Source organism: Delphinapterus leucas, chromosome 3, assembly GCF_059928025.1.
Source record: "Delphinapterus leucas isolate spDelLeu-1000000601 "Yukka" chromosome 3, BTC_Dleu_Yukka2, whole genome shotgun sequence".
NCBI lineage: Eukaryota > Metazoa > Chordata > Mammalia > Artiodactyla > Monodontidae > Delphinapterus > Delphinapterus leucas.
Genome location: NC_143131.1, coordinates 27,988,043 through 28,013,573, shown reverse-complemented (window position 1 = coordinate 28,013,573; position 25,531 = coordinate 27,988,043). Strand labels below are relative to the sequence as shown.

Below are 25,531 nucleotides of genomic sequence, written 5' to 3'. Positions count from 1 at the left end.
GATCTCCCCCCGCCTCTGTTGATCCAATTGGATCATTCTGCACAGGCCACAGACTTGTCTCCAGACACGGGTCTGGAGGAGCTCTAACCAGGCCCTATGCAAGTTTTTTGCTCTGCTTTTGCTCGGTGCCCCAATTCAAGTTGCCACTGGGGGGATTCAACACAAGACAGCCTAATCGACAGCTGCCTCTGAAACACGGGCGCTTTTGAATTTTATTGGTCAGGCAACTCCCTGCACAGGGATTCTGGTGCATCGCTTGGAGCCAAATACTCAACCTCTTTGGGATTCAGTTGCCCTACCTGTAAAAAGGTGAGACACAAAAAGCAAGGGCCCAACCCAGATGCCCTGAGCCAGGTCTTTTAGAACTCAACTATCTGAGTCTCCACGCCCTTACAGGTGTCACTACTGCCACACCCTCCTCCCTCCATCTCTACGTCATTGCAGGCCTGGGGACAAGATGCCAATGACTCCTCTTGAGCGCTCTGGCTGATGGTGCCAGGGCTCAAAGACACTCCACAAGTTCCCCAGAGACTGAGCCTGCCTCCAACTTGGTTATGAGACATCTACCCAGTTTCTACTGGGTTGAGGATGATGGAATTGAGGATGAGCCCCTGAGCAGGGTTGTGGAGCCCCGAGCTCTGGCGGGGATGGGCCCTGGAATATCAACATCCCCACCTTCCTCACCCATCTTGGCAGCCTCTTCTGACCTTGGCTGTTTGAGCCATGACTCTATAACAGGTAGGATCCCAGGCACAGCACAGGCACACCCAACCGCCTCCGTCCCTCACACGTCCCCACACCCACCCACCCACCAGGCTATGCTGACACATGACACACCCACTAAACAAGAGATGGTGGTTCTTACCACAGACCATGACGCGCCATTGTCTCCTGGCAGTTGAAAGCAGCTCTCGTTTCCAAAACACACAGTAGAAAGAGGATCAAGGTTTTTTTCCTTCTCTTTTATTTTCAAATATTAGGCTGACTACTTCCTTCTAGCCTCCCTGGATAGATCTCACTGACTATGCTACATCTCTAGTCCTGAATACCCCTGGCCCTCATAGACGGACAGGTCTTCAGAGCACGGAAGCTCCTGCTGGTCTCGGAGAGAATAAAAGAAAACCTGGAGACCCAGGGCTGGAAACATGCTCTTCCATCCCTAACCAAGTAACTGTGACTGGACAAGAAAGCCAGGGGCTCCACGGTGCTGCACTACCTGTGCTGTGCCCGTCGAGTCCAGGAGCTGGGGGAGAGAGTGCTTCCGGCCATCTCGGGAGACCTCCAACATCCTGGCCCGGGGGTCCCCATTTCTCAGCATCAGCTCATTATATTCTTCAACAGACTCTAGACGGTGCACACCCCCTTGAAAAAACAGAGGGGAAACATGACTCGATAGAGAATGAAGAGGATCTTAAGAGCATGCATAGGTATAAACTTGTCGATTTCCACCCACGTTCATGGTGGCTCAGACGGCCTGGTGTCGAATACTTCAGTACTTTCAAAGCACCCAGCTCACTGCACTCAACCATCAAGCCCTGCGTAAGCTTGGTGCGTGCTGAGGCCGTAATGCCAGGCTCTGAAGAAAGTGCTCGTTTTGGAAGTGAACAGCTTCAAAAAGGGCAATGTATATGTTTCATCCAAGTAAGATGTAGCTGCGGTTGGTAAGGCAATAAACAATAGTGAGAATGCTATCAGTAGACGACTTCTTAGTGCTGGAGGAATATCACTTTCTGGTTGGTATAGTTCCATGATTGGGGGATGCCTTTTTCCATGTATAGCAACGACTGTTGAAACAAACTTTTAGTTAAAGTGTAACAACTTACAGAAATGGGCAGAAATCATTAAGTGTACGTACAGTTCCATGAAATTTCACAAAATGAATATGCCAATAACATCCAGACTAAGACATAGAATATTACCAGATCCCCAAATCCCCTTTTGTGCCACTAACCCCCTCACCCAAGCGTAACCATTATCCCAGCTTCTAACACCACAGATCACTTTTGCCTATTTTCAAACTTGATATAAATGAACACATACAATATGTGTGTTTTGGTATCTGGCTCCTCGTTCATGTTGCTACATTCCAATGGTTTGTTCATCTCCTTTCTGCATACTATTTCATCGTATAAACACAGCACAATTTATTTATCCATTCTATTGCTGATGGACATTTGATTTGTTTCCAGTTTCAGATCCCGAATAAGGGTCAGCAAACTTTTTCCCTAAAGGCCAGATAGTAAATGTTTTAGGCTTTACAAGTCACAAATGGTCTCAGTCACACATTCTTTACAATTTTTTTTACAATGCATTAAAAATGTAGAAAGCGTTTCTATCTGTGGGCCATACAAATACAGCTGTGGGCAGAAGCTTGCTGACCCCGATCTAGAATATACTGTTACTGGACATTCTGTGACGTATCTGTTGGATGTACCTAGGAGAGGCGTGGCTGGGTTACAGGTACGTGTTCCCCTTCACCACGCAGGATCACCAGGGTGTGTGAGTGCTTGCTATTCCACTTCCTTGTCACACTTAGCAGTGTCAGTCTTTCTAATTTTAGCCACTCTGCTGGATATATAATGGTATTTCCCTGTGGTTCATAATTTACATTTCACTGAGGACTAGTGAGACTGAGCTTCTTTTCAAGTATTCATTGGCTGTTTTTCTTTTTTAAGGTTGTAAAGAGGCTGTTCAAGTCTTTTGCTCATTCCTTTCTTCTTCTTTTTACTTTTTTAATTGGACTACTAGAAAATTTTATTATTTTTTTTCTTTGCTCATTCTTTTATTGGATTTTTCTCTGTTGAGTTACAAGAGTTTTATTTTCTTGTTAATATATTTTAGATATGAGTCCTTTGTGGAAACTATGTATTGCAAATATCTTCTCCATGTCTGTGACTTGCCTTTTCACTCTCTCAATGGTATTTTTTTTTTTAGATGTTGGGGGTAGGAGTTTATTAATTAATTAATTTATTGTTTTTGCTGTGCTGGGTCTTCGTTTCTGTGCGAGGGCTTTCTCTAGTTGTGGCAAGCGGGGGCTACTCTTCATCGCGGTGTGCGGACCTCTCACTATCGCGACCTCTCTTGTTGCGGAGCACAAGCTCCAGACGCACAGGCTCAGCAGTTGTGGCTCACGGGCCTAGTTGCTCCGTGGCATGTGGGATACTCCCGGACTGGGGCACGAACCCGTGTCCGCTGCATCGGCACGCGGACTCTCAACCACTGTGCCACCAGGGAAGCCCCTATAGTAATGATTTTTAAAGACATCTTTATCATACTTAGTTTATATTATACACTATTTTAAAATAAGATAGTTTAAGGGACTTTAATCATTTAAAAATTTTTAATTTTATTTTTTATTGAAGTATAGTTGATGTATAATATAAATTACACATGCACAATATAGTGAATCAGTTTTTAAAGGTTATATTCCATTCATAGTTATTATAAAATATTGGCTATATTCCCTGTGTTGTACAATATATCCTTGTAGCTTATTTTATACCTAATAGTCTGTACCTCTTAATCCCCTACTCCTATGGCCCCTCCCCCGCTTCCCTCTCCCCAGTGGTAACCACTAGTTTGTTCTCTGTATCTGTGAGTCTGCTTCTTTTTTTGTTATATGCACTAGTTGGTCGTATTTTTTAGCTTCTACATATAAGTGGTATCATACAGTATTTCTCTTTCTCTGTCTGATTTCTTTCAGTTAGCATAATACCCTCCGAGTTCATCCATGTTGCTGCAAATGCCATTATTTAGTTCTTTTTTATGGCTGAGTAATATTCCATTGTATATATACACACATCTTCCTTATCCATTCATCTGCTGACGAACATTCAAGTTGCTTCCATATCTTGCAATTGTAAATAATGCTGTTGTGAACACGGGTGCGTGTATCTTTATGGATTAGTGTATTAGTTTTTTTTTAATATATATACCCAGGAGTGGAATTGATTGGTCATATGGTAGTTCTATTTTTAGTTTTTTGAGAAACCGCCATACTGTTTTCCATTGCGGCTACACCAGTTTACATTCCCACCAACAGTGTATGAGGGTTTAAGGAACTTTAATTTAATTAATTTATTTTTTTGTGGCACGCGGGCCTCTCACTGTTGTGGCCTCGCGCGGGCTCAGCGGCCATGGCTCACGGACCTAGCCACTCCGCAGCATGTGGGATCTTCCTGGACCGGGGCACGAACCCGTGTCCCCCGCATCGGCAGGCGGACTCTCAACCACTGCGCCACCAGGGAAGCCCGGGACTTTAATTTTAAATGATGGATCAATTACATTGAATGTAGCTATAATCATATTATGATGTTTATTATATACTATATATATGTGGAGAGCCATGTGTATATATGTGTTTGTGTATATAACTATATATACATATAGATTCTTTGAAATATCAAATTCTCCTAGACTGTAATATTTTCATTTGATGACTTAAAATTTCAATTTATCTAAAAATTTCTCAGGAAGTTTTTCATGGAATAAAACAAGATGATTCTGTACTCTTTTAAAAATATATAATATATTGATGAGTTTTTAATAGTGATGAAAAGTTAGAACAGGGCTGATACAGTTATATTATAATGGACATTTCTAAAAGCCTGGTTTTTCAAAAGCTACATATTAACTTTGTGATTCAAATTTCAGGTTTTCAAACACCTGAAATTCCTTTGCAATCAAAAGAAAAATTTTCATTTTCACAAACCTAAGGCATTAACATGGATAAATCAAAAATACCAAAGTTAAAAGGGACCCTGCTGGCAAAAAAAGGAGGTATGAAGTAAAGAAAACTCTGGTTAGAATATCAGGAAAAATGTTCCATAAAATCGCTTTAGTCATTTTGGAGCCAGACTGGCCCAAATCTTAGTGGAAATGGCTGGAAACTCTTTACAGAACCTCCTTAATAATTCATGACCAGGTTAATCTATCTTGGCATGCTTACTCATCTGAAAAAGATTTATTAGAAGAAAATTCCTTTTGAGCTGACAGGGAAGCACTTGCCATTGACAGAAGAGAAACCACATACGGTAGTGTCTGTAGATAATATACTGATATGTGAATACCAGAGTGACTCGCTTAAGAAAATATGAAATAAATATCCAGGTTTACAGGACACAGAAATTAGGAGGTGATCACATTAAAATCTCCTGCATCCAAATGTCTTTAGACTGAACATATTTCAAAGCACTGAATGGAGAACCAATTCCTTAAGCCTCTTTAAGGTGCCTCCAAACTACTTTTCCAGTCTTAGCTCCCACTATCCTCCTACATGAATTCATTGCTCTAGCCTGATGATCCTCAAAGGAGAGGATTTGTCCTCTACCCACATCCTTACCCAAACTGGGAAGCGTATAACTATCACTTGAAGTTTTACCCAATTTTGCCCACACCATCACCTCCCAGGCCAAGAATCTCCTTCCCCCAAATCTCTCTGCTGGACTGAATCGTTGTTACTGTTGGATTATTGGATCTTTCAGATAGCTGAGGCAGAAAAACAGCTGCCAAAAACTTCTCTAACCAATTCTTTTCCCCATCGTCCCTAAGTATTTCTCACGCATTTTGCCCCAAGTCTAGACCCCAGGTTTCCTCCTCCTGTGTTCTACCAAGCCCCGCCAATGTACTGGCAATCCTTTATCTTGCTTCCTCTGGATAACTCCCCCAGTATCACAACTCAGAGACATTTCAGTCTTCATACCTCTTGTTCGTGCCTTATCATGACCTGCAAGTTCTTGAGAATCTTCCTATCTGAACCCATTCAAGCATCTTCCCCTCTTGAGAGGGAGCGAGAACGATGATAATGATAATGAAAATGACAATGATGAACGTGATATTGACGATGACGGTCATAACAATGGCAGCTACCATGTGGTGAGGGCCTACTGCTGCCACAGTTTGGAGTTGCGGTACCACATAACATTCGCTCAACTGGATCTCTCAACAAGGCCCAGCATTTAGAAGGCATTCACATTGATTTGCAATTATAACCCTCATCTTACAGGTGAAAAATTTGAGACCCAAAGAAGTTAAGTCACCTGTCCCAGGTCACACAGCCAGTAATGGCAGAGCTGGGAATTGCACACAGTTCTTCCTGACTTTGTGCATGTGCTTCTTCTACTATATTTCCTTGTTATGGCCTTGGATGTCTAGGAAAAACACAGGAAGAGAGGGCGGCATCCATTTGTGGCAAACAGTAGCCAGTTCTGGATTTACTACTCAGCCGAATGTCCTGCACATTCTAAATTAATAGTACAAACATGGAGAATCATAGATCTGGAAGGTCGTCAGCTAGGATCCCCTCCCCACATCTGTATCCGTAAAGCCCCAGACTGGGGAATGGGATTCTCTCCAAGTTCCTCAGGAAGCCAAGGGGTGGGTAGGAAGAACTCTGTCTGGAAGACAGACTGAATGAGTGACCTTTGGGATCCCCTTAACTTCTCTGGTCACATCCATAAAATGAGGAATGTGACTGCACTGGTTTCAAAGGTCCCTGTATTTCCCCAGAGCTCTATGACCCTCCCCTGGGAACTGTTTATAAGGTGCTGATCAGACAGCTGACCTAAAGACCTCCTTCCCCACCGCAAACACACATAGGATTTAGATGTATTTCTCTCAGTTGTTCCTCGGGGCTGAAGGGGAGCTGGTCGTTCTCTGCATGTGAGGACCATCTTTCCCTCTAGTCTTATCAGCCTCTGGCCAATCACATTGCTTTTTGTCGCAAACCCATATCCTAACACTCAGTCAGATAGACACTACCTAATTATTCTGAGTTACAAATACAAAGCAATTCATTTTGCCACTGAGTTTTTTTGTTTTTTTTTTAAATGGATGTATTTTATGGTTCTAAACCTGCCACCTTACCTGAGAATAGTAGGGGGCAGGCAATGCGGGTTGGAGATGCTCTTGGTTGGCAGCCAGAGACGGCAGGAAGATGAAACTGACATATTGGGGGATAGCGATATACCATGCTTTGTACTAGGTGCTTTTATGTGTGTTTTTTGTTTCAACCTTTCAAAGTCAGGATGATAATCTCCTTTTTTAGGGGAGAGAGTGGAGGTTCAGGGAGGTTAAATAACCAGCCCGAGGTCATAAGGTAACTCAAGAGCTGAGGGGTAAACTTGATTCCACCAAGCTTCCAAATGCTTGCTTTTCCTGCTAGACCAGATGTCTTTCACAGCTGGGTAGCCAGGGGTGATTTCTCCATGAGACCAGCAGACACATTGCTGAGGGCCCATGCCACTTCTAGGGGCCCGCAAAAATGTTTTGATTTCTTTTAAATTCAGGAGAAAAAAAATGAACATAATAGTAATTAATAGATGATAATGAATCCAGCTTGTATCTTTATACCAGCGCAGCCATGAAATATAATTTGCGGGTTTTTTCCCTCTTTTTTCTATAGAAAGAGCCTGTAAAGGCTAAAGTGCCTCAGACCCACAAAAGTCCCCACACACAGCCTCTGACTTTCTCTCTCAGGGCCTGGGCCAGCTGCTATGATGTGCCCAGGAAATGGCAAATCTATTTGTTACAAAAACCACACCTCCATCCCATTTCCCCCCTCCCTCACCCCATTTAGTTGAGATGCAGATTTGTTACTAAATAAATAGCTCTTTGCCCCAGGTTCCCATGGACCAGCGGTTTGAGGAAGAGGTATGTTTGCTGGAAAGATAGGCCATCGGGAGTATTCCACAGTGAAAGGGTCACCGTAAGTCCTGTTGAAGTAAGTGAACCAAACACTACAGGAAATTGATGTTTAAGCAGAGGCAAACAGAGATGTTGACATTCATTTCATTATGACTCAAATAAAAATACTGACGTGGGCAGCCAGGCTGAAGGTGGTTGTTACGCCCGGGGCATGCACCATCAAAAGGAAAAAGAATTTGGATGTTTTAAAGGGAAAAAAGAGCTCATCCTGCAAATGACTTTATCTTCCCGAGCTCCTGAGGCTGGAAGCTCCATTTCAGGCGGGTGTATCAGGCAAAGAGTCCACATACCTGAAAGACGACTCTTGAGTTTCATTTTACTGCTTCCTTGTTTCGGACTTTCCAAGGACCCCTTGGATTCCTCGGGGCCGCATGCATCTTGGGAGTCCTCTGTCCCAGGCATCTGAAATGCAGAAAGCACAGAGCTGATGGGAGAGGCTAGTCTGCGGCCACTTCTGCCATCTCCTCTGAGATGTTATCTCAGGCTCAAGCAGCAGCAATATAGGCGTCACATGAGAAAAAAGGTTCATGGGATCAAAGCACAGCCCTTCAGATAACCTGGAACCACACAGCGTCACACTGACAAGTTCCTCCTCGGCACGCATTTCACCGCACAGCATAGAATCAGGGAGGTTTCAAACTGGAAAGGGCCCATGGGGCCATTTTGTTTCTTGAGAAAGCGTGTTGATCAAGGTCACCCAGGTGGTTGCAAAGCCACAAGTAGACTGCAGGTCCCCTGACTGGTGGGCCAGTGCTTTTCCCTACAGTACAAACTACAACAATGATTAAACCAGAAATTTTAAATTCAATTCTAAAATTCTTAAAATACAGTAAAGCCTTGATTTTGTGGCAGCCAAATAACTACACCCTGGGTCAACCAGATATTCCATGTGTTACACTCCCATTAAAAGGAAACAACAGGGCTTCCGTGGTGGCGCAGTGGTTGAGAGTCCGCCTGCCGATGCAGGGGACACGGGTTCGTGCCCCGGTCCGGGAAGATCCCACATGCCGCAGAGCAGCTGGGCCCATGAGCCATGGCCACTGAGCCTGCACGTCTGGAGCCTGTGCTCCGCAACGGGAGAGGCCACAACAGTGAGAGGCCCACGTACCGCAAAGGAAAAAAAAAAAAAAAAAGAAACAACAACTCCAAAATGGAGTTGCCTGTGCTAAGCCCCACCAAGACTTCATACCTAAAGGAACTGCAGTTCCAGCCTCTCCCAGGAGTAGAATTTAAACCAGTCAGCCAGTAATCTCCTGGTCAGTGAGGTAATCTGCCTGAAACCCCATTTTTCTTTGAGGGACGGTAACCTTGCCTGAAAGAATCCAGCCTTGTAACTTCCGCCCCGCCCTCTGTCCGCCTATAAAACCTTCCATTTTGTACAACTCTTCAGAGTGCCTTTCTCTTTTCTAGATGGGATGCTGCCCCAGACATGAATTGCTGAATAAAGCCAATTAGATCTTCAAATTTACTCGGTTGAATTTTGTTTTTTAACACTCCTGAGTACTGATTAAATACCTTCCAGAGTCAAGCACCACCCAGGACACCCAGAGGCATCTATGAAGTCAGCCCACACGTCTGTAAGTTTTATGTCTACATTATCAGACACCAAGAGGTTATGCAGAAAGGATGACCCCAAGGCTCCTTGGTCCTCCATCTGAGAAAAGCCCAACATGCTAAGAAGAGCTATGCTTATTAGAGAGGAGAAGGAGACTCATGTGCTTGAGAGTGGTTATAAAAACATCTGGAGGGGGGGCTTCCCTGGTGGCGCAGTGGTTGAGAGTCCGCCTGCCGATGCAGGGGACACGGGTTCGTGCCCCGGTCCGGGAAGATCCCACATGCCGTGGAGCGGCTGGGCCCGTAAGCCATGGCCGCTGAGCCTGCGTGTCCGGAGCCTGTGCTCTGCAATGGGAGAGGCCACAACAGTGAGAGGCCCACGTATCAGGAAAAAAAAAAAAAAAAAATCTGGGGGGTAAATTTACATGCAGAAAACTTAGGAGATACATCGAACAAATGAGCCCTCTCATTTGAAATTTTATTTTCCTTTGAGGTTCTGGAGAAAAAAAGTCATATTAATTAAAATAGGTAAGATTCACACTAAGGAACATACATGTCCTTTAAAAAGACATAGATGATATCCTTTACCACTTAGCAGTCATTGGAAAGTCTTGTAATTATAATGTAAAGAAAAAAGAAACCCTGAATTTTAACAGATAATAAAAATTATACATTGTATATCAAATTCAGTTTATGAAAACGTATAAAGTAAGCAGTAAGAGTAATCTCCCAGGTAAGCCCCCTTTTTAAGAGGTAACTGTTTATAGCTAACTCTTATATGTAATATAAAAGATCTGGAAGCTTCCCCCATCCCCCTCAAGTTCAAGTATCTTTTGGGATGAGAAAGAAGAAAAGAAAAATTCTGAGAAATGAGGAGATGTAGGCAAATTGAGGAAGAGGCATTGGGAAAACAAATTAATCTTGATATATAAAACAAAGATAAATTTGGTGAATTCCTATTACAACGTCCGGGATTGGCAGGGCTCCAGGTTTAAATTATGAAGTAAAGGCAAGAATGGAATCCTGAGGGTGATTTTAGAGATTCTCTAGAGGGACATCTCTCCCAACACCAAATTGGGGCATTAATTCATACACAGTACAAAAGAAGCCTCTTGGAGACATGCCAGGGATGGGGGCGGGGCACAGAAGGAGACATGCAAATAGGAATAATCCAGAGAGAAGCCTCAGGGCCTCTCCTTTGCTTGGCTTAAAAACTTTATGGAAAGAATCTGTCTCCAGACTGTAAACAGCAATTGCTGGAGACGGAGTAAAATTCCTGGTTCTTCCCGGTTACACCGCCTGACCCAGGCTCCCAGAGAAAGGTATTCCTCAGTTTGCTAGTCATTACCTCCTCTGATGCCCATTACATGGGTGGCTTACTACACAGTGGTCAAGTCTCAGACCATCAGAAAGGCTGACTGAGAAGCTCACGTGCCAAGGGAGGAAAGCAACCCCAGCCCACCGTTCCTGGACCTGTGAGGTTTCCTCCTTCCACTCTGCGTTCCAGTTTTCCAGCACAGCCCCAGGTTTGCACACAGTCGGAGACATTTTGGAGATGACGGAAGCACTCACAGAAGGAAAGTGGCCTGTCCGAGGCTTCCCAACTCCTACAGGCGAGGCTGTGACTTCACATTCAGTCTCCGGATCTCCAGCTTCAGGTATTACCAGGCTATTTCCCACCTCCAACCTGAGATGCTTTTCAATGAACACTTCGGATGATCAATGCTGTACTGTACAGTTCGTTCACCTCGATTTTTTTTCATTTAATTTGCACAGCAAATATGTCTCAAGGTAAATAATATTATCTCCACTTGACAGATGAAGAAATAAACTGAGACCCCAAAGTAACACCATTTTGTTTACAACACATACCCGGGATCTAGGATAGATTATATGTGAAGAGCGTACAAAATGAGTGGTGTAGAGTTTTACAAGAGCTTTACATGCTCTATGTCGAATCTGAAATCTTTATGACGCACACATGAATGTTGTAAACTCATTGACTTTTTGAATCTGGGGAGGTGGTTTAGAAGAAAGAACCACAGCCTTAAGAAACAATATTTTCTGTTTTAAAATCCTGAAATGCACCAAAGAATGACATGATTTGGTTTCTATGATCTATAAAATACCAAAAGATTATACCAAAGAAATCTTACGCTCAAGATGGTGTATGTTACATAACTACCGAAAGCCTGTAGCTAAAAGCTAAAATCAATCAGAATGAACCCAGAGATATCTCAAAGCGTGGCAAAGGGCACACTGGTGAGCTTGAGGCAGAAGTGAAATCTTATTTCAGAATCTCCTGACCACGTTAGCAAAAGGTTCTGAATTTAAATGGAACCGTTTCCTCTTGTAACAAAAAACCAGTCTGTCGTGGTTTTAGGTGGCTTATAACTCAATGAACAGGAAGTAGGTTGCTTAGATACATTAGTTCCAGATTATTTCAGGAAGTAGCAACATATGAAGTGCAGTTTGATTACAATGAACCTCTCTTCAGTTTTATGACTATTGTCTGAAAATGTCCACACTGTAAGAAAGACCCTTTGCTGTACTTTTTTTTTTTTTTCCAGACATGCAGAACAAATCAAACTGCTCCGGAAATGATGTCATTTTAGTTGTTCTAAAATGAAATGTGCAGAAAGTTCTCCTGGAAGGCCTTTGGTTCAGAGAAACAGTTGATATAATCTATCATTCATCAGCAATTTCCAATTCACGTGTCATATAACAATGCCATTATATTAATGGAATCTAATATAATTTGCCCATTTCCAGGTTTAGAGCCTGTCTATTCGTACAATTTCCCACACCTATAACCTATGAGATTCTCTCTCAGTGAAGGAGAATCTCTAGCTTCTGGTTTTATAGCCAGGTGGTAGGGGAGCGTGGTTGAGAATCCTGGGCATAAATCCTGGTTGCACCATTTAGTAGCAATTTAGGCACGTTTGTCAACCTCTTTGAGCTCTAATGTTGTCGTTTGAAAAACAGGGCTTGAATTAAGAACTAAATGATATATAGTCTTCTGATTAAAGATGGTAGATTTCCCTCTTGAAACCACCTTAAAATGATAGGGAAGAGATTTCTTTTTTAAACAAAAGACATAATCCCACAAAGAGAATAGAAGACAAGAGCAACAAAATTCTGGAAACCAGTAAGCAAATGTGAGGTCATAGATCTCACTTGGGAAAGCTGAATCCTAAACGGGAGTTGGAGAAAGCCCCAAAGCAACTCAATTTGCATACAGACCTCCCACAAAGGCCCAGGAGACAGAGGAGCTCTGGAAGTGGGAATGAAGGTAAGGCTGAAGCAGTGGTGTAAGAAATGGCGCAAAGAGTTGGAAGTGATGACACAGGTTAAGAGTGGATCTGATTTTGAGGGAGATTCCAAGGAGTCAGGAGTGACCTAGACAAACTTTAGAGGATTCATAAAAGCCCAGGCTATGCAAGTGGAATAGAGTATGGGCCTCTGTAATTCACCACTGCCCTGCTCCAAACAGAACCAGCCTCCAAAGGAGCCGCAGGACTGAGCTGGAATCTCCGCACTCCTCCCTGCTCTCCCAGCCTTACTCCAGAGATGGACAATGGAGGCTCCCAGCTACACCAAAGTAGCTCATTAGCCAAAGAATACGGGAGAGTTGTTATCATCAGGCTGCCCTTAATTCAGAAAAAAGGTATTTTAATTAGCAATTGTAGAAACCTCTGTCCCACGCTCCGTATGAACTACAAGCACAGGAAGTGTATAAAAAGTATAATGGCACAAAAACAGAAATATAGATCAATGGGACAGGATGGAAAGCCCAGAGATAAACCCACGCACATATGGTCACCTTATCTTTGATAAAGGAGGCAAGAATATACAATGGAGAAAAGACAGCCTCTTCTATAAGTGGTGCTGGGAAAACTGGACAGCTACATGTAAAAGAATGAAATTAGTATACTCCCTAACACCATACACAAAAATAAACACAAAATGGATTAAAGACGTAAACGTAAGTCTGGACACTATAAACTCTTAGAGGAAAACATAGGCAGAACACTCTATGACATAAATCACAGCAAGATCCTTTTTGACCCACCTCCTAGGAAAATGGGAATAAAAACAAAAATAAACAAATGGGACCTAATGAAACTTAAAAGCTTTTGCACAGCAAAGGAAACAAGACGAAAAGACAACCCTCAGAATGGGAGAAAATATTTGCAAATGAAGCAACCGACAAAGGATTAATCTCCAAAATTTATAAGCAGCTCATGCAGCTCAATAAAAAAAAACAAACCCAATCCAAAAACGGGCAGAAAACCTAAATAGACATTTCTCCAAAGAAGATATACAGATTGCCAACAAACACATGAAAGGACGCTCAACATCACTAATCATTAGAGAAATGCCAATCAAAACTGCAATGAGGGATCACCTCACACCGGTCAGAATGGCCATCATCAAAAAATCTACAAACAATAAATGCTGGAGAGGGTGTGGAGAAAAGGGAACCCTCTTGCACTGTTGGTGGGAATGTAAATTGATACAGCCACTATGGAGAAGAGTATGGAGGTTCCTTAAAAAACTACAAATAGAACTACCATACGACCCAGCAATCCCACTACTGGGCATATACCCTGAGAAAACCATAACTCACAAAGAGTCACGTACCACGATGTTCACTGCAGCTCTATTTACAATAGCCAGGACATGGAAGCAACCTAAGTGTCCATCGAAAGATGAATGGATAAAGAAGATGTGGCACATATGTACAATGGAATATTACTCAGCCATAAAAAGAAACGAAATTGAATTATTTACAGTGAGGTGGATGGACCTGGAGTCTGTCATACAGAGTGAAGTAAGTCAGAAAGAGAAAAACAAATACTGTATGCTAACACATATATATGGAATCTAAAAAAAAAAAAGGCTCTGAAGAACCTAGGGGCAGGCCAGGAATAAAGACGCAGATGTAGAGAATGGACTTGAGGAAACGGGGAGGGGGGAAGGGCAAGCTGGGACAAAGTGAGAGAGTGGCATGGACATATATACACTACCAAATGTAAAATAGATAGCTAGTGGGAAGCAGCCACATAGCACAGGGAGATCAGCTCAGTGCTCTGTGACCACCTAGAGGGGTGGGATAGGGAGGGTGGGAGGGAGATGCAAGAGGGAGGGGATATGGGGATATAGATATATGTATAGCTGATTCACTTTGTTATAAAGCAGAAACTAACACACCATTGTAAAGCAATTATACGCCAATAAAGATGTGAAAAAAAAAGTATAATGAAGTTTACATGTACCATAGGTTGTCACATGTGTTGTACCCATAATATATTAACAGAGCATTGATGTCAGAGGCAGTTCTTTGATTTTTTAAAGTAGCAATGATACTATGTATTTTTAAAGGGTTAAAATTCCCTTGTAATTATCTTATAGGGTTATTATGAGGATTAAATAAGAATGTGCTTGAGGGTACTAGTAGAGTACCTAATGTGTATCATAGGGGTATAGTGAAGGTTTAGCCGAAATAGAAAACAAAAACAACCCTCAAGCTTTCTCCCCACTAGATCTCAGGATGCCTCTAGCTTTGAGGATTACATTGACTATGATTATACCATTCGACTGCAGAGATATACATTTCAACTTCATACCTACAGAAAGATAGCAGATTTAATTAATGAATAAAACAAAACAAATGGGCACCCAAAGAGAATATGCCACCTTCCTGGATTCAAGATGAGAAGAAAACTCCCTAAAATTACTGCAAACCTAACAGCTGAGAAGGCAATTTTAAAGGCATGTGCCTGGAGCACTTAGTTTTTAAAAGTCAGGTTTGCCCAGGACACCAAAGGAGGATTTGAGAACACACTCTGGTCTTACCATCAGAATAGGAGCAGTGGAAGAGAAAAAACATAAAGAGAACACGATGAACACGATGTTAGCTGAAGAAAGAAAGCTAAGTCCTTAGAAGAAAAGATGAGATCTTAGATGACAGACTGGACAGACATAAGGGGAGAGGAGATTGTGAGGTCAAGGGCAGCGTGGTGTATAAGGAAAAGAGATGTGCCAGCTCCTGTACTACTACTGTGAAAATGTGCGTCACAAAAGTGGGAGACACTGGTTATTCCTCGTTTAGAGGGGGTGACTGGGACCTAAGGAAATCCAACTGAGGAAGGGAGGCAAAAGCACAGAGAACACAATGCAGTGACTCCCCCATGGGGGCCCCAGGCCCAGAAAACAATGAGAGATGTGATTTATAAACTGCAGGTGAAGAGTTGGAGCAAGGGGACTTGGAATGGCTGTACCAAGAGGGGTCTGAATGTCTGGACAGATTCAAAGGCGAGGGGTGAGGAAGACCAGGAAGAATAAAACAATTTCTGGGTAAATTTTAAAGGGACAAAGTTTTTGTTTTTTTTTTCCCCCCCAACAGCAGTGGCCTGGGAAATAAATGAAATTAGGACTATAAAAAAGCAAACAGGCATCCCAAAGGGGAGCCAGGCAGGATGGTAGTAAGCCAGAACTTGATGTTGGTCTGATGGGAGAATATTTCCTGGGTAGAATTAGCCAATTCAGAGGTGGTGGTGGTCAAGATGCACTAGAACAATAGATACTTTAGTAAACAGAAGGCTCACTGATTCTATCTCTTTCACAGTGATGGGCCCCACGCAACAGAATCTATTTCTTTTCTTTTTGTTCTTTTTTTTAATATACAACAGAATCTAGAAGAGTATTTTAGAAAAAATAAATCTGAGTCAGAAAGCAAAGGAGAAGTAAAAATGGCACACTGATTCAGCAAGCAGGGCCATGAAAGAAGAAAGGAGTCTTTCACAGAAAGAAGAAAGGTTAAACAGAAACGTAAGTGAGTCTTTCCCAAAGGAAGCAGATGTGAACCACTAGAGGCGGATCCAATTACTGCCCCCCACCCCCAAACATAGCAGAAAGCAGTGCTACTCGACCCCTGGAATATTCAAAACCTGAGGAAAAACAAATCTCATGGAGCAGGTGGCAGAGGTATTATTAGCCTTTACCAGCTCATTAGGACAGAAGCTTCAGAACTCCTGAGAGCAGGTTTCGTTCAGGAATCTGCAGAGGGTGTTTTTCCAGATGAGTAAACTGGGGAGGAGAGATGCAGCTTCCTCCAGGCTAAGCATGTCTATGCCAAGAGGCAGTGGAGATGGAAAAGGAGGCCCAGGACTGAAAATGTCTGCTCTTGAGAACTGGAACCTCTGGCAGAGGTACAGTCCACACCCAACGCAGTACATCAGGGAGGCCTTCGCTTTCATCTCAAAGTATAAATGCAAATCAAGAAGCTTTTGAATAGAAATGAAAAGCACTTTAAGCAGGACCAGATTGATTTTCCTCCATCCAGACTGGGAGGTAGATTCTTGCCGCTGGGTTTAAATTCATGGTCATAGACTCCAAACAACTGCTGTAGACTGACTGGCATCTTTTTAAGAAAAGCCAAGAATATTTTTTACCATCAATCTTCTTTTACTTGCTATTACTGAGTCTGTGCTATAGCCTTGGGAGACCGTTCTCCATGGGTCTCTCCCATTTCTGTGTGGCTTGTGAACAGGGGCATAGGCTGTTTCTACTCTGGATTTATCTATCTTTTCAAGGATGTTGGATGAACAGCCTTGAAGGTTAGAGACAGTGTCTCAGAAGGAAGGGCCTGGTTTGTTCACTGTCCAGTATAATCACGTCTCTTTCTGGAGCAAAGGGCCATCAAGTTTGCTTCTAGCCCATCATAAAAGATTCAGGTTGCCTACGTTCAGGGTTCCCAGCTGTGAAGCAAATCCACTGTGTATGCATCTATCTGAGGCCCTCTGCTTCACTTCCATAGGCGGGGGGAGTGGGAATTATGCAAACAGGAAGCTCTAAACTGAGACCGAATCCTAAATTGGGATTAGAGAAAGCCAAAAGTTACTTGCTGTGCCATGAGTAATAAAGTCATTTGTCTCTGACCCAGGAATCTCATGTCTTCTACCAGCATCCATGAAACTGTAGTGTAAAAACCTCAGACTTTTTTCAGTTCTTGACGGGGTCTTTGGCAAAATTAAAAAAGATCCTGGGAACAAAATTTTGCCTGGGACAACTGTCCAGGGGCTAGGAATTGGTTCCTTTTTTTTACATGTCAAGGGTGTGGGGCCAACCATTATGGGTCCATTTACTCTTTGTTCATTTACATTCCACTAAAAAGTAAAGCACACAAGAGACATGCCGTTGAACAAATTCAACTTTCTTGGAGCTGAAACAGCCATATTTGTTACAGTAGAAGACAGCCCAGTCTGCAGATGGAGAACAGGAACCATCTCCACCCAGCACCCAGCATCAAGTACGTCATTTTTCTAAGATGGAACAAAACAAGAAATCGGAATGATCAAAGGAGGCCATTAAGTACTTTGGTTTGTAACTCAAAAGGTCAAGGAAATTTAAGTTTGGATGTTAATTGTTTTAGATTTGAACATCTTTGGATTATGACTTGCAAAGGGATTTGAATTTGTTGGTATTTTAATTGTTTGAATATCATTATTATGTTGACATTTTATCTCATCGCAGAACCTCTGAAAAGCTGCACTGGACAATGTGGCTAGAAATAATTTTGGATGAGAAATAGCATAGGGATTGAGTTTTAGCTTCTGGCAAATTTTAGTCCTCGGGAGGTGGGGAGCAAAACCATCATTACTCATGAGACAGGCCCCCTGGGTCCAAACTAAAACTCTAGTACTTAGAAATGTCCTGTAACTGCTGTCCAAAGCATTTATGAGATCTCCTTGAACACACTGTGATTAATATAATGCTTAACTCCTAAGCATCTGTGTTTCTCGGCTAACTCTTGAAGCCTTACAAACAAACCATGCAAGTATGGCTTTTATCTCCAACTATTTCCATTGAGCAAGAACATCTGATCCCAAGGAAAACTGCAGGAGGACTGGTTGCACCCAGCTCATGCCATGTTTTTACGGTTCCCAACACTTGAGAGAAAAAAAAAAAATCTGCAGATGTGACAGAAGACATCCAGGCTCCAAATCCCTAGGAAGCCATGCTGGCTCATTCCCCTGGTCAGTATCTACAGGACAGGGGAGGGTGGTGAATTCTCTATCATGCTTCAGTCACACTAAGCTTATTTTTAGGCTTCCAGAGGAAGCTCATTTTCCAAATCTCTGGGGCAAATGTTCGAGTGACCAAAGGAGAAGCAGATGGCCATCAGAGGCCAGCGCTGGGAATGAATAACCATTCAGAAAAAGGGAATGGGAACAACAATAAATCAGCCTAAAGTAGCAAGAAGCCTGTGAGTTGACTGCAGAAATTCAAACACAAGTCTCCTGCTACGCTAGACTCACTGCTTTCCAACAAAGAGACTAACTCAGCACTGAAGAAGAAAACAGTAAAACTGAAAGGTAAAACTCCCCTCCCCTCCCCTCCCCCGCCGCAGCATGCTCTGGTCCGCACGGAGCGTCAGGTGCAGCTGGGGGAACAGCTGATGTCAACTGAGGTGCTCAGGCTGCGGCTTCGCAAATGAAATAATACTGTCCTTGTTCTATCTGAGCCCATTCCCGTGTTCTCCCGTTTATCATCCCCAAACAATGTGAACAGGCTTAACACACTTCGTTGGTGATGACGTGGATGATTTTTAGGCATACAAATTAAGTAGATCCTTTGGTCTTTCAGAAAGGTGAGGCAAAGAAATCACCTTTAAGGGTACAGACGTGTTATCAGTCATTGGCCCACATCTGCCCCTCCTGTGGTGCGTTTGTATGTGTCGCCCTCCCAAGGAGAGGGCAGTATCCTCAAGGGACTCTCAGTTCATCAAAAATAACAGGAGATGCAGATGCAAGAAGGAGATACCCTCCTTGGTATCAATTGGTATCAATTTCAAATCGGGCAAGGCAAGTCCAGACATTCTCTACAAAGCAAGAGAATGCTCACTGTCGCCATGTTCCCATGACCTAGTGAGAAGACTGGGGTTTGGAGTTCTTCTCTGGGGTTGTGGGCTGGCTAGTGAAGGCAGACCCTTGGGTCATTTCTCAGCAGGAGCCGGCTGTCTGCTCGCCTTGGACACATCTCTGGGAGCAGCAGGCCTGTGATATGCTTAGTCCTAAATTCTAGAAGGATAAAATGCAAGTTGTGTGTACATAGGTAGGAAAACCGCAAGATACACAAAATGTAGACGTGGGAGCGCTATCAAAAAAGAAAAAGAAAGGCATGCAAAAGACCTAAGGAGTAAACAGGAAGATTGGCAGGAAAGAAAATAAGAGATGAACTATCTGAGGTGCCTTAATATAGCCACTGAGTCAAATCCAATTCAGCAATGATGGTAAACAGGTCAGATTTTTCCAGCACCTTTTTTCTATGCAAACATTTTAAGGAAGTTTTACATGATACTATGGCTTATTGTAACAGAAAAAGACTGTTTTAACTGGACATGCCACTTAGGCAGATTTTAGATAAACAGTAACTGGTTATGTTGAGGACATTGTGGTGAAGTTTTGGTCTGCTGCTAAGTTCCAGGCAGTACCCTAAGACCATCTGCTACCTTTTGCAGCTCAACACAAGCTGTACTCTGAGTTCTTTTATTTTCCAAGAGTGGCGTTGAGTTCACGCTGATTTGCTGGTATATGTTTCTAAGGGCATGTACTTCTTGAAGAATTGGACTGGAAAGCTGAGATGTGTTCTGTGGAGCCCACAGGGGAAGTAGTAATAGGGGAGGTGGTCCCAGGCTCACACATGATCTCCCACAGCAGGGCTCGGAAACCTGCTGCCTGGGGGCCACACCTGGCCCCATACCTGTCATTGTAAAGTTTTACTGGAACACAGTCATGCCCATCAGTCTGCTTATTGCCTATGACTGCTTTTGCACTGCAAAGGCAGAGGTGAATGGTTGCAACGGGGACTGTTTGGCCAGCAAAGCCTGAAATATTTATGAGCTGGCTTTTACAACTGTCGACCTCTCATCTACAGGAATAACTCATACCCGAGCTCTATCCATCGCCCCACCTCCATCCCTATCCAAAATCATTGGGAACAAGCTGAAGAATTTTAAGAAACATAACTTTATGAGTTGAAGGGAAAGTACTGACAAGTAGAGACATTTTAAGGAAGCTACTGCTGGAGACAAGGCTTACTGTTCTACCACAGTATTTCCTCTAAAAACGTCTGTGTCATCCAGGCTTTTGTGATTTCATCTTTATGTTTCATTTAAAAATGATCCTGATAAGAAACTCATTTGAAGGCTTCCCTGGTGGCGCAGTGGTTAAGAATCCGCCTGCCAGTGCAGGGGACATGTGTTCGATCCCTGGTCCGGGAAGATCCCACATGCCACGGAGCAACTAAGCCCGTGTACCACAACTACTGAGCCTGCGCTCTAGAGCCCGCGAGCCACAACTACTGAGCCCGCGTGCCACAACTACTGAAGCCCGTGCACCTAGAGCCCGTGCTCCGCAACAAGAGAAGCCACTGCAATGAGAAGCCTGCACACCGCAACGAAGAGTAGCCCCCACTTGCCGCAACTAGGGAAAGCCCGTGTACAGCAGCGAAGACCCAATGCAGCCAAAAATAAATAAGTTAATGGAAAAAAATGCACATACTTTGCTAAGCGTCATAGGGTTACTGGCCACCATTTGACCTGGTTTAATCGCATTGCTTTGTTAGCAAACATACGGCTTAGAAGAGATGGAAAGGGTTTTGTGTGTGTTTTGGTCTTTGTTGTTGTTGGTGGTGGTGGCGGTGGTGGGAGAAGGGGAGAAAATGGCTTGGAGAAGAAGAAAGGAGAGGTTTCTGGGGAGGATGCAACCTCTTAGGGGAGAGGGGAGAGAATGGGTGCCTCAGTGGGGGGTTTAGAACAGTATGAGGATACTGGGCTCCAGGAAACCTGGGGAGAGAGGGTCCAACAAGTAAGGAGGAGCAAATGACAAGAGGCTGGAGGGTTCAAAGGTAAACAAAATCCCACTCAAAATTATGCTTAGGATCAGTCCTGCCTTCAGAAAAAAAACGGGGGTTGGGGGAGAAGGAAACTCACTCCAAGGAGCCCTGCTTGCAGAACCCGGCTCTCCAGGCAGCCGGCTGGCCCTGCTCCCTTTCTCCATTGACCCGTCAGACTGCTTCCTGCCTTTCCACCCTCTGGGCCCCTCTCCTTCAGTCCAGGCTCTGCTGACTTCTCCGTGTAGCTATAGCAAACACCTCCACCTCCATCTGCCTTTCTTCAGCCCAGCTCTTCCTCTACCTTACTGCTTAAGGAACCTTAAAACAAAAACTCTGATCCTGTAACTCAACTTTAAAATCATCAGTGAGTATATAGCTTGTAAAATAAGTCATAGTTTTTTAGTGTGGAACTAAAAGCATGGGCTGGACATTTGCACTTAATTGACTATTTGTTGATTCTTGAAAAAGCCTTAAAATTTCCTATTTGTGGACCACTGTACGTGTTATTTTTCCACTCCAGGGTGTCACCCACTCCTGTGGGTGTTCCTGTAGAAATCCTATGGAATAGTCAAACATCACCCCACCTACTGAGCCCTGTCTGATCCCTGGATGGAATGAGACACCCCTCCTCTAGGTCAATATAGCATATGGCTCCTAAAGATTTATTATACGGAAGAGGTGAATATAAAAAGTATAGAAATAACTATCATTCATTATGGAATATAACAAATCCTGTAACAGAGGAAGACTGACTGCTACCTCTTCGAATCCCCCAAAGCACTGGGCATGGCACTCAGCATGTAGATGGCTATGTCAAAGCTGGCTACAGTCCAGTGTTGGCTAGTACTACGGTTTGGTTGTGGACACCTGCAAGCCCACATTATCAACTTCTGAGATTGTGTCTGGTGCCAGTGGGATGATTGTTAGGAGGGATTAGAAATGTCCGCTTTAGGGGCTGAAGACGGGGTGTGTGGTGCCATGCAGGCTACCTATTTGCCACCACTAGCTTAAAAGATAATTCTACAAATATTTATTAAGTAAATATGTTCGTTTCTAGGGGAAATAAATTTGAATATCAGCTTTACCAACAAATTTTTGAAAACATCTACTCCTTTATAAATCAGGAGGTGTCTTTCTGATTTTTAAGTTTTTTTTTTGCGGTACGCGGGCCTCTCACTGTTGTGGCCTCTCCCACAGGCTCTGGACGTGCAGGCTCAGCGGCCATGGCTCACGGGCCCAGCCACTCCGTGGCATGTGGGATCCTCCTGGACTGGGGCACGAACCGGTGTCCCCTGCATCGGCAGGTGGACACTCAACCACTGCGCCACCAGGGAAGCCCTAAGGTTTTTTTTTTATACATCTTTATTGGAGCATAATTGCTTTACAATGTTGTGTTAGTTTCTGCTGTAAAACAACGTGAATCAGCTATATGTATATGTATATCCCCATATCCCCTCCGTCTTAGGCCTCCCTCCCACCATCCCTATGCCACCCCTCTAGGTGATCACAAAGCACCGAGCTGATCTCCCTGTGCTTTGCAGCAGCTTCCCACTAGCTATTTTACATTTGGTAGTGTATATATGTCAGTGCTACTCTTTCACTACCTCCCAGCCTCCCCCCCCACCCCCGTGTCCTCAAATCCCTTCTCTACGTCTGCTTCTTTATTCCTGCTCTGCCAGTAGGTCCATCAGTACCATTTTTCTAGATTCCATATGTATGCATTAGCATACGGTATTTGTTTTTCTCTTTCTGACTTACTTCACTCTGTACGACAGACTCTAGGTTCTAAAATGTGAGAAACAGACAAATGGAATTGGCAATGAGAGAAAGCAGAGATGACAGAAAGCCGGAGGGATTAGAAAAGTCTCTGAGGAATGAGGGGCTTCAGAATTTCGAGAGTCAGGAATAGAAGGAAGGATATCCCAAGTTAAGAAGTAAGGGGAAGAACCAGAAGGGAGAGGCATGGATTTCTTTTTTCTGCAAACATCATTCACTGAGCTACATCAGTACTTATGTAAAAAGCTAGGCAAGCAAACACAGTTACAATAGGGGGTGGGTGAGGAGAATTCTATTCATTGTAAATGGCTCTACTTCTTTGAGAAATTTCTGCCCTGGATTCCAGAGGGGAACTTCTGATCTCTCATATTCTGCTGTGTTTTTATTTCCAGGCTCTGTACTACCATGTTGTATACAATGTGGTGAAAAAGCAAAAAAAAAAAAAAAAAAACAAACCAAAACCCCTTCAAATCTTCCAATTCTCATGAAGTCTTCAAGTCAGGTGTGCTTTTTTCTAGCATACATTGCCTATTTGTCTAATTCACCTATGCACTGTCAAAGTGATTTTCCTAAAAAAAGACCAAAACCCCAGCACGATAACTGGAATTGAAACTAAGTGGAGATATCCTGTTTCTCTTAAGAGAGTGAGACTCTGTGTATGAGCACCATCTCCATGTAAAGGCTCCAAAGACACATACCTCTCAAGGATTTCTGTTACCTTAAAGGCTTAGCAAAGCTCATAAATGAATAAGATATATTCATTTATAATATATAATATATAAGATATATTCATTTATATTTATAAGTCACATAATCCTGTTTTTTCCCCCGTGTAATTGCCATCATTTTGTCTATTTCAGTTCCATTTCTGCACTGCCACCTTCCTTCAATCTTAATATATTCTACTTCACATTTCGATGGGCAGACCACAGACTTCAACTCCCAGTGGACATATACAACTAAATTAATAAGGATGATATTTATAAGAGGAAAATTCATAACAAGGGGCAGGGCTAAAAGGCATCTTGTAATACGGTAATGGAATACCCAAAGATTGGAACCAACTTACTTGACGTGATAAAGTCACTTCATGACCACTATGGTGTCAGTTTCATCAAAGTTAATGTGGAGGCAAAGAAACTTTATTACATGCCCTGGTAGTCCATATTTTATTTCCACTGAAATGTGAAGGAATTTTTCAAATCCAAAAATGATAATAAAGTTGACTGTATACGAAGGGGATTTCTTTAAACTGTATTTCCTACGGCTCCATGCTGTGATGTCAACCATTATAGATCGTGTAGCCATCAAGCACTCCCAACACAGATTCATAATGTATAACTCTATGCTATTGTGCTAATGTACACATATACTATAAAACACAAAACGATCTAAAATGAGATAAAAATCTATACAAGTTCTAATACTTTCTGCCCACACTGCAAGGGGACTACCTGACTCCGCCCCAACCCTGCCCTGGGGTGTGCTCACCCTACTTTGGAGACCATGGCGCTGTGGGGCTGTAGATTACAATATTTGCTTTCCTATGCAAATCACTTGAGCTGTTTACTTCCTTGAGAACTGCAAACTGCTCGGATGAAAATGCAGCACAAAGCCAGGTAACGAGTTGGAACAGGCCCCAGAAAAATGTGCCAGGGGAATAAGCCTAATTCAAACTTCAGCAGTTTTCTGGGCAATGCATCCAGGCCAAATAATTATTCTTACCTTATTTTCCCCCCACCTATTTAAATAATCACTTCATCTCCTTAAGTATGAAACCAAATCAAACAAAAAACCACCCCCGAGTTTAAATCTTATTTTCTTAGACTAACGATCCTTGCAGACTTATCTGTCTTATCTCGCTCTGACAGTTCCACATACCGCAAGGAGCTTCATGTAGCCTCTTTTTTTTTTTTTTTTTGCGGTACGCAGGCCTTTCCCGCTGCGGAGCACAGGCTCCGGATGCGCAGGCCCAGCGGCCATGGCTCACGGGCCCAGCCGCTCCGCGGCATGTGGGATCTTCCTGGACCGGAGCACGAACCCGTGTCCCCTGCATCGACAGGCGGACTCTCAACCACTGCGCCACCAGGGGAGCCCCAACACGCAGCCTCTTTGACGTGGCCTGAGTCACCTAAAGAGTTGCTTAAGGAACATCTAAATGCATTGAGATCTACTTGGGGAAGTCTAAGATGCTGAGGGGAAGGAGAGGGTAGTTCACAGCTTGGGACAGTGGAGAGAAGAATATACAACCCGTGGGAATTATGGATCAGTACGAGTTCCTGCCTGCTTTGGGTTGTCGGTGGGAATAATACAGCTTCTGCAATAACCACACCAGTCTATATACCAGGAACTGATGTCTGCGAAGGCAATGACAGCCAAGGTGTGCAAGCAAGTCTGTGTTCACAAAGGATGCAGAACGGGCTCGGGGGTCTGTGCTTCCAAGTTTCCCACAAGCAGCACAACCACCATAGCTTCTCTCCCTGCGTCCCAGACTGCAGGAAGGAGGAAGGTAGTTGGGGGCCTAAAAGCTCCTCTTATCTCAAAGACTGGTCCCTGGGCTTCATCCAGCTCCCAGCCAGGAGACTCTTAGGGACCC

The 25,531-nt window shown here is 43.4% G+C and overlaps 1 protein-coding gene across 13 annotated transcripts in view; it reads right to left on the bottom strand.

Moving 5' to 3' along the window:
* PDZD2 (PDZ domain containing 2) overlaps positions 1 to 25,531 on the bottom strand; it is a 383,590-nt gene that overhangs the window by 52,119 nt on the left and 305,940 nt on the right. For all 13 annotated transcript variants that reach the window (XM_022564757.3, XM_089908715.1, XM_089908723.1 and 10 more), the window contains 2 exons: positions 7,995 to 8,106; positions 1,217 to 1,362 (listed from right to left, as the gene is read on the bottom strand). In XM_022564757.3, the coding sequence (XP_022420465.2) occupies positions 1,217 to 1,362; positions 7,995 to 8,106 (258 nt within the window). The remainder of the gene's footprint in view (positions 1 to 1,216; positions 1,363 to 7,994; positions 8,107 to 25,531) is intronic.